The sequence below is a fragment of the Oncorhynchus masou genome, chromosome 27 (assembly GCF_036934945.1).
Source record: "Oncorhynchus masou masou isolate Uvic2021 chromosome 27, UVic_Omas_1.1, whole genome shotgun sequence".
NCBI classification, from domain to species: domain Eukaryota; kingdom Metazoa; phylum Chordata; class Actinopteri; order Salmoniformes; family Salmonidae; genus Oncorhynchus; species Oncorhynchus masou.
The window spans coordinates 22,533,809-22,543,848 of record NC_088238.1 but is presented as its reverse complement, the minus strand read 5'-3'; the positions used below and the strand labels follow the sequence as shown (position 1 = coordinate 22,543,848).

Here is a 10,040-nt window from a genome sequence, read left to right as displayed (position 1 = left end):
CATCAGACAACTACAGTCCCCAAAGAAAATTACAGCCTGTGCAAAACCTGTAAATACATTATGTAGGCTGATCAGTTATAGACCTGCTTAGCTAACGGTATACTGTAGAAACCCGCAAACAAACAAACAAGCCTATACAAATACTCAGGAAATATGATAAAGCAGAAGCAGGTGGATGTACCTAAAACGGTCCAAAGACAGCTAGGCTAATCTGATCATGTCGGGGTTGTTGCTGTGTGACTAACGTAACTTCTTCGCCCCGCGGGTCGCCTTGGCCACCTTGGAGCCCCTCTGGTGGTCGCTGACGCAGTTCCGCAGCACGTTCACGTCGTACTTCTGCCTCTTCAGCTTCTCGGCCAGGTCAAACTCCCCAGCGTGTAGCTGGCGCAGCCACTGCCAGAGCTCGCGGGACTTCTCCGCCAGCCTCTCCTGGTTGAGGTGGTCGATATTGAGGGGCTTGCGGCGTTCCAACCGAGCCTTGGTCTTCTTCTCGCGTCAGCTTCTTGCCCTTCTTCACGTCCCCCTTCTGTATGTAGCCGCCCAACGCCTTATTGGAGAAGACGACCTTCTTCCTGGCATCCTCCTCGGCGCGGAGCTTGGCATCCTCCTCGGCACGGAGCTTGGCCTCCTCCTCCCGGCGGGTCCGCTCCTCAGCAAGACGGGCCTGGCGCTCAATGTTCTGCTCGGCACGGCGGCGCTTGATGCGGCTGCGGAGGGCCACCAGCTCTTCCTCCTCTTTCTGGCGGCTGGAGAAGTGCATCTCGATCAGGCTCTGTGGGTCATTGAAGTCCTTCTCCAGCCTCTTGCGGTGGAGGTCATCAAAGTCTAACTTCTCGCCGTCGGGCAGCTTGGGAGGAGAAATATTGGTAATGTACTTGGTTCGTGGCTTGGTCTCCCCCTCGCTCCCCTCAACGTGTTCCCTCTCCTCCTCATCTTCCTTATCCTCCTCCTGCTGCTCTTCTTCAGGCTCCTCTTCCACCTCAGGTGGCTCCTCTACGTCTTCCTCCTCCTCATATTCCTCCACAATATCCTCTGTGTCAGACATGATGTTAAGCCTGCCTCTGAGACAGTCAAGAAGTCAAGTAAGAAAGACCAGCGGAGACACACACACACACACACACACACACACACACACACACACACACACACACACACACACACACACACACACACACACACACACACACAGAGACCAACTTGTGTCCCAACAGTCAAGAGGGGAAGTGAAGTGAACTTTCAGGCGTGGCTGCTTGGGCTCTTTTAAAGCTTTATCCTGAATATGTGTCCAAACCCCACAGTCTAGGCGAGATGTTCAGACAGATGGAATGGAGTCTATTTTCTCCTTCAACAAGTCTGCCCCTCCCCTGAACCCCGACCCCAGACTCTCCCCATCATTCCTTTCCAAGGACAATCAGAGTGCCCTATTTCAGACGCACTCAGGTGCCACTCAAACCTGTGTTCTCCTTCAAGCCCGCAATCGAATGTATACATCACGGTCACAGCATGATTTTTGTCGGCGTCAAGTGAAGTTCTTACTCATATACTATGGGGTTATTGATGCACTTGGTCATCAAGAGGGAGAAAAAGAGAGACAGAGTATATGGTAAGTACACCTGTAAAAAAAGTCATAGTGATCAAATAATCAAAGGGATGAAGTTTCCTCATTTCAGCTTAGAAGAATGAAGAGTAATAGTTTAATAGTGGAATGGTCACTATATCAATAACTAAATAATGAACAGTCTATATATCAATAACTATACAATGAATTGTCACTATATCTATAAATACATCATGAATGGTCACTATATCAATAAATATATAATGAATGGTCTCTTATATTCCACATAGAGTGATATATCAAGCACATATATGGGTCATGCACCAAAGATAGACCATTGAAAAGGCTTGTTGCCAGTTAAAGTAGCACTTCATTGTTAGAATGTGAACACCAGACAACATAATTGCGGTCACCTCACTTATGCCATTACGTCATAACCACCTCATCTTGACTGAAGCACATTCATCTAGAGGCCTCGTTTTTCCACTGGGACTTAGAGCTTACCGCTGAGCGCATCCAAGAGCAAAGCATGTCATTACAATATGTAAAGTACCCTTTGCAAGAACACCAAAGCTGTGTGTGTAGAATCTTTTCAATAGTTCTCCTTCCTACAACTATTTGAAATATGTTCACTTTGCTAATTGACACCTCAAATTAGTATCAATTTCCACTAAATAACAAAGAAACTATGAAGAAATGCTTGACCACTTCCATTTTCATGTTGCACTTTGTAAAAAAAATCTAATAAAAATAAAAACCTCTTCCAGTTTGCCAGCCAAAGACGACCCTACCATAGTAAATACTATTGGAGCGCAAGCTTTCAACTGATCATCCTGGAGTGCTGACAAAAAACACCCTTCCAAGAAAGATCGGCCCTAAAAATACATCTTCCAACGAGAACAATTTCTGAACACTGCCTCGTCTCCACTTCGGAATGTAATTCAAACATTCTTGCAATAGATGACTCCAGCTTTCAGGGTCGAGTGGATAGCTTTTTCAATGTTTACTTCTTGGGCACTGATGGCAACAATAGAATACAGTGGTCAGCACTTAAATATCCAGCCCTTGAGTCAGGAGCGCGAAAGGACAAATGTGGTTTTAGTATGGGATAATTGACAGGTGCTGTGCGTTGTCCACGGGTGTCCCCTATGAACACTGAGAATTCCAATAAACCACTGTGCCGTGGAAGATTAATCCTCTTAGTGAATATGTAGCCTTTTCCTCAAAAGGCAACAGCAAAATGGCAGAGTACAGGCCTTGGACTAAGGGCTAGGATTTGGGGACAGACAATAGAAGGATTTTGAAAGTGTCCCTGCGCTCCACAGCCTAAGACTCACCCCTGAAGATTGCCAGCCAGTACCCACAACTAAGACTCACCCCTGAAGATTGCCAGCCAGTACCCACAACTAAGACTCACCCCTGAAGATTGCCAGCCAGTACCCACAACTAAGACTCACCCCTGAAGATTGCCAGCCAGTACCCACAACTAAGACTCACCCCTGAAGATTGCCAGCCAGTACCCACAACTAAGAGTCACCCCTGAAGATTGCCAGCCAGTACCCACAACTAAGAGTCACCCCTGAAGATTGCCAGCCAGTACCCACAACTAAGAGTCACCCCTGAAGATTGCCAGCCAGTACCCACAACTAAGAGTCACCCCTGAAGATTGCCAGCCAGTACCCACAACTAAGAGTCACCCCTGAAGATTGCCAGCCAGTACCCACAACTAAGAGTCACCCCTGAAGATTGCCAGCCAGTACCCACAACTAAGAGTCACCCCTGAAGATTGCCAGCCAGTACCCACAACTAAGAGTCACCCCTGAAGATTGCCAGCCAGTACCCACAACTAAGACTCACCCCTGAAGATTGCCAGCCAGTACCCACAACTAAGAGTCACCCCTGAAGATTGCCAGCCAGTACCCACAACTAAGAGTCACCCCTGAAGATTGCCAGCCAGTACCCACAACTAAGACTCACCCCTGAAGATTGCCAGCCAGTACCCACAACTAAGACTCACCCCTGAAACACAGATGTCAGTTTAAATGGGTTGAAAGAACATTTCAGATGTTTGTGGACTAAAAGCTCTTCAATTTCTAGGGGAACGCCCCCAGTCCTCCATACCTAACTAATTTCCAATTGACAGATTTCAGTGAGCAAAAGAGGAACCCTCCATCCCAAAGAAAAAAAATGACCAAACTTCAACTCTGCTGATTGGTCAATTATAAGTAGCAGGTGGTGGTCTGGTTTAAAATGAAGACTTTTGGTCACTGATGGCAAGGGACAACTGTGTCCATCAATAGAAGCAAGGAGAAGTACAATTGACCAGGACTAGACTATAAATAGCCACACTACTGCCTCCCCTCTCTAGTATTAAGACTAGTGAAATGTGTCTTTTCATTTACAGTATTGTTTAGTTATGTGTTACAGTATTATTTCTATTAAAATGCAGAGCTCACCTGTCTTTAAAACAGATTATCATCCTCTCTTTTGTAAGGCATTCCAGAGTAGTTCTTTGTTAGCCTCTAATTAAATATTGAGATGAAAAAACAAGTGGTTTTTTTTTGAGCTTGTGTTTTAAATAGATCCCATTTAAGATAGTTGCATAGATCTGTCAGACCTAAGCCTGTAATGTTGCCACAGGCACATACAGAATATAGTATACTAAACACACTTCCAACAGGTCAACCCCCCAAAAAAATCCTTTACACGAGGAATGAAGGAAACGGTGCCCTCAAATGGTCAAATGTCGCTATTTTATGCCAAAGTAACTGCTACATTCCAACACAATACTGTATGACATAATAGGTCTACACAAATACAGTGATATTTAAACTTGCTTGAGGAATTGTTATCATTCAAACGATTAATACTGTACTCTTATGCCTAATACAATCTCGTATGTCGAGGTACAGTTTTACCGTTACAAACTGTGTCTAAACATTTTTACATAAACAGTCAAGACCATAACAAAAACGTATAAATCCCCATAGAAATCATCCTCACACTTGTGTACAGTAGTGCACTGTGGACTTCTAAACAGTTTAGATGCTCGTTAGAACATGTCAACATTAAAAAAAAAGAGGCAAGAGCACAAAAACAAAACATGACCCTGTTTCTAACATCGAGAAACCCCTCATGTTACCCAATCAACACAATCCTTATCAAACCGCACCTTTCTGTTTCTCAACCTCAAAGGACTCACACGCTGGAGAATCCTGCAGTTCTTTACGGCTTACCCTCCCTGGGTTTTGGGTGGCCTCTCCACTACACAAAAACAGTGCCATGACTCTGCAAAGAACACATAGTGCCTTCAGAAAGTATTCATACCCCTTGACTTATTCCAATTTAGTTTGTGTTACAGCCTGAATTCAAAATGGATTAAATATACACTTCCGTTCAAACGTTTTTTTTTGTCCATTAAAATAACATCAAATTGATCAGAAATACAGTGTGGACATTGTTAATGTTGTAAATGACTATTGTAGCTGGAAACAACAGATTTTTTATGGAATATCTACGTAGGTGTACAGAGGCCCATTATCAGCAACCATCACTCCTGTGTTCCAATGGCAGGTTGTGTTAGCTAATCCAAGTTAATTACAAAACCTTTCTGCAATTATGTTAGCACAGCTGAAAACTGTTGTTCTGATTAAATATTCAATAAAACTGGCCTTCTTTAGACTAGTTGAGTGTCTGGAGCATCAGCATTTATGGGTTCGACTACAGGCTCAAAAGGGCCAGAAACAAATTTGTTCTGAAACTCATCAGTCCTCTCTTGTTCTGAGAAATGAAGGCTATTCCATGCGAGAAATTGCCAAGAAACTGAAGATCTCGTACAACGCTGTGTACTACTCCCTTCACAGAACAGCGCAAACTGACTCTAACCAGAATAGAAAGAGGAGTGGGAGGCCCCGGTGCACAACTGAGCAAGAGGACTGGGTGTATTGATACACCATCCAAAGTGTAATTAATAACCAGCTCAAAAGGAATATTCCATTTCTGATTTTTTTAATCTAAATTGAATCCAGTTTGTAACAACAAAATGTGGAACAAGTCAAGAGGTGGGAATACTTTCTGAAGGCCCTGTAAATATAATTTTAGACACAGCAGCAGAACATAATGATACTTGTCAATAAAGGTGTGTGTGCACGGTTTGTCCTGAAGTTGTACAATGTTACCTCCCTCTCAGGGGTCCTCTGGAAAACAGCAGCCAGAGTGATACAGTTACAATGCAGAGGAAGAGGAGGAGTATGGGGAGGAAAACCCACAAGGCTACTGGTACAATGGAGCGCTGATCAACTGCAAATAGGAAAAACAGAACATTCACTTTCCAACAATCTACCTTTTCTTAAATATTATAAGTAACAATAATGGAACATAACTTTGTGTTGAAAACAGAGCTGGAGATATATACTAAGTGAACAAAACATTAGGAACACCTACTCTTTCCATGACAGACTAACCAGGTGAAAGCTATGATCCCTTATTGATGTCACTTAAATCAGTGTAGATGAAGGAAAGGAGACAGGTTAAAGATGGATTTTTAAGCCTCGAGACAATTGGGACATGGATTGTGCATGTCTGCCATTCAGAGGGTGAATGGGCAACATAAAATACCTTTAAAAACAGAATACGGTAGTAGGTGCCAGGCGCACCGGTTTTAGTGTCAAGAACTGCAACGTTGCTGGGTTTTTCACGCTCTACAGTTTCCCATGTACGCTAAGAATGGTCCACCACCCAAAGGACATCCAGCCAACTTGACACAACTGTGGGAAACATTGGAGTCAACATGGGCCAGCATCCGTGTGGAACGCTTTCGACACCTTGTAGAGTCCATGCCCCGACGAATTGAGGCTGTTCTGAGAGCAAAAGGGGGGCGCAACTCAATATTAGGGAGGTGTTCCTAATGTTTTGTACAGTCAGTGTATGTTCCAAGTTCTGCAGAATGTATGCTTCAAATAAATGAATTAAATGTCAAGACGGCTAAGTTACACACACCATTACCTTTATGCACATACAGGAAACCAGATGCTGCTCCGTATGGGTTGGACACCTCACAGCTGTACAGACCACTGAAGTCAGGGCCCACCTTCACTAACTCCAACAAGCCCCCAGTCTCACTGAGGTTTGATCTATTCAGTCTAAGACAAATGTAGACACATAGCAAAACATAGATGTAGGCACTGATCCTTAGAAAATGGGTTGGGGGAAATTAAATATGGTGAACAACTGACCTCTTCCATGTGAACTCTGTTGGGGGGGGGTTGGCATCTACTGAACACTGAAACGCTGGTGCCTGGGGTGCGCGCTCATTAATGATGATTTTGACCGAATTTGGAGGATCTATAGAATAGGCATAAAGTTGTACCACATTATTTCTGTGCTGTTACTGTGGTGTCTAATAAGGAGTAGAAACACTGTGGCTGTCATTGAGAATACTCACAGTGTATATCTATCTCGTAGGGAACGACCTTCTGCTGGCTCAGAGTGGTGTGGTTCACCAGGCACTGAACCTCCTGTTGGTGCATGACTCTGGAGGGCTCTCCCCTCAGGTGGACCCTCACCGTGGCGGTGTCGTCTGGGTTCAGTGTAGTGTTGGTTGAGGTTGTCAGGCTCAGTGGTTGTCTTGCACTGGCCGTGCTCCACCGTACATCTGCAGGGGGCTTGGCGTTAGCCACTGTGCATGTTGCCAAGATGCTCTCCTGCCCCTCAGCAACCACGGGTGGAGTATCCACAGCAACCGAAATCACAGGAGGAACTATTGGGGAAAAACACAATAAACACATTGACTTAATATGAATGTCTTTATATACTTTAAAAACTAACCCTTGGATAGCAGGTAAAGGATCACCCTTAACATAATTGTATCACACGATTCATTACATTGGGGAAATACATCATAAATAACCTCTTACTTTGGACATTGAGGTGGATCTCTGCCTTGTATGGCCCACTGGGGAACACAGTGAAGATGCAAGTGTAGACGCCCTCATCGGCCAGGGACACATCCCCCAGTCGGATAGAGCCCACCAGTGCAGTGGTGTTCCCAATGAAGCCCACCCTGTCCCCCCGCCCCTTGACATGTGATGGACCCCGGCTCGGGGTGATGAGGAAGAAGTTGTGGTTGGCACGGTAACCCCTGGTACTCTTCTGCCATGAGATCTGGATGAGCTCCTCGTTTGTCTCCATGAGCTCACAGGTCAAGTCTGCGTGTTGTCCCTGAGTCACTGTTGGGCGGCCATTGTAAGAGATGACTCTGATACCTAAAGGAATATTAGCAGGATGCATAAGAGAGCAAATTCTCAGACTCTTCTTGATATTGTGGAGAACAAATGTTATGGGTTTGCTTTGCATCGCTCCTACACTCACCAACTCCAGTCTGAGTCAGCATGAGACAGAGGTCCACCAGAACCCAGAAATATGTTTGATTTTTCATTGGTATGCGATCTTGTGTATGACAACTTGAAGTAAACTTTCTAACCTGGAGGGAGGGGGACACACAGTTTAGACCTATGCATAAGCACAATTTGAATGAAACGAGCCTGAGATGTAGACCAAGAGGCAAGATCACAACACCAGCAACCTAAACATGGGTCCAGGGGCAGAATGGGACAAGAAACCACAACGACACATTTTTCTCCCTTGAAGGCCCCGTTATTATCTAAATACTGAGAATGATAACATGCTGCCTAACACTTCAATGTTAAACTGATTGTGGCAATAGGCCGAGTTTATCATTAGTCATATAAACACATTACTCTGATTATCTTAACTCAGCCAATCATAATTGAAGTAAGCACACGCCTAGATTTCTGAGTAATCTTTCTAATTACTCGGACATGTAAACACCTTAAAATCGGAGTTCCAGCAGTGTATTGGATCTGCACGTGTGGCAGCACCAGCAGCACCAGCAGCACCAGCTGCACCAGCAGCACCAGCAGCACCAGCTAACCTCTTTTGCGCGAGTGAAGTCAGTTCTGAAAAACTTAATGCATCGTAGAAATTGTTTTCATATTCAAACTTTATGTCCAAACTCAGAATGAAATAACCTTCCCAGAAAGAACATCGAATCTTTATGTTGATTGCAGATGATTTTCAGCATTTATCAAAGTCCCATCAGTAACCTGATTTCAGATGTGTCCATGTAAACAGGATTATTAGGGAAATACTTCTTCTTGCAAAGCATGTAAACATTTTAATCAAACAAATATATTCATCTGCACACACAAACAAGTTCGCCAGGCCTACTGGGCTACAAATGGGGTGGGTAGGTTGACCTCAGGTCTCCCCACAGGAAGCCTGAGGTAGGGGGAGCGGGGGAATCTATCAAATAGCACACCTCTAACTTGTACAGTACTAATGCAATTAGAAGATTTTTTCTTCTTCTAAATAAATAATAAAATCGGTCACACTATGAAATGTGCAACAAATGTATTTAGGGTGTCAGACTCATATATTGTATTTCAATGCATGTTCTGGGGCACTTCTGAAATATTTTGGAGCACCCTCTGGCACTGGCCAGTATGAGGAGCCATCAACCTCCTCAGCCACACAGGTGCCGTTGCAAATGTTGTCTGGGCCTGAGGATGAAGACCCATTTGCTTCTACTTCTCCCCAGCAGGATTCTTCAGGTGTGATTGTGAGCACATATGTGTGTGTGTGTGTGTGTGTGTGTGTGTGTGTGTGTGTGTGTGTGTGTGTGTGTGTGTGTGTGTGTGTGTGTGTGTGTGTGTGTGTGTGTGTGTGTGTGTGTGTGTGTGTGTGTGTGTGTGGGTACACGCACATGTGTTTATGTGTGCATCTCTGCATAACATAAACAACATAAATCTTTGCAAAAGGGAATGATCTAAGTTTCCATATTGTAGGTAACAATGATGATTTTATTATTACTGGGTGTGTATGTGGGATGTTCCACCACTAGAAATGCTGTGAATCACGTGTGTAAACTAATGCCCATGTGCTCTCCATCAGAAATGCCTGTAGCAGCATCCCCATCAAATCCGGCTACTGAGGATGAACCACTGTCTCCAGACCGTGCTGCTGAGGTTGAACCACTGTCTACAGACCCTGCTGCTGAGATTGGACCACTGTCTACAGACCCTGCTGCTGAGATTGGACCACTGTCTATAGACCCTGCTGCTGAGGTTGAACCACTGTCTACAGACCCTGCTGCTGAGGATGAACCACTGTCTACAGACCATGCTGCTGAGGTTGAACCACTGTCTACAGACCCTGCTGCTGAGATTGGACCACTGTCTATAGACCCTGCTGCTGAGGTTGAACCACTGTCTACAGACCCTGCTGCTGAGGATGAACCACTGTCTATAGACCCTGCTGCTGAGGTTGAACCACTGTCTACAGACCCTGCTGCTGAGATTGGACCACTGTCTACAGACCACTGCTGAGGTTGAACCACTGTCTACAGACCATGCTGCTGAGGTTGAACCACTGTCTACAGACCCTGCTGCTGAGGTTGAACCAC

The 10,040-nt window shown here is 44.8% G+C and overlaps 1 protein-coding gene and 1 pseudogene across 1 annotated transcript; both read right to left on the bottom strand.

The window, feature by feature from the left end:
* Positions 1-240: 240 nt before the first annotated feature.
* Positions 241-1,045, bottom strand: LOC135515799 (troponin T, cardiac muscle isoforms-like; annotated as a pseudogene).
* A 5,939-nt stretch (positions 1,046-6,984) lies between these two features.
* On the bottom strand, positions 6,985-7,994 carry LOC135515411 (nectin-1-like). Its single transcript, XM_064939087.1, has 3 exons — positions 7,928-7,994; positions 7,474-7,821; positions 6,985-7,316 (listed from the first exon to the last, which is right to left on the bottom strand). Exons 1-3 carry the CDS (start codon positions 7,992-7,994, stop codon positions 6,985-6,987), a joined length of 747 nt encoding a protein of 248 aa, XP_064795159.1.
* Positions 7,995-10,040: the final 2,046 nt, after the last annotated feature.

Excerpts from the sequence above, each read along its gene's own strand:
- LOC135515411 (XM_064939087.1), bottom strand. The coding sequence starts at position 7,994 with ATGAAAAATCAAACATATTTCTGGGTTCTGGTGGACCTCTGTCTCATG. Across the intron at positions 7,822-7,927 it reads GCTGACTCAGACTGGAGTTG|GTATCAGAGTCATCTCTTAC; the intron begins GTGAGTGTAGGA and ends ATATTCCTTTAG. Across the intron at positions 7,317-7,473 it reads GATCCACCTCAATGTCCAAA|TTCCTCCTGTGATTTCGGTT; the intron begins GTAAGAGGTTAT and ends TTTCCCCAATAG.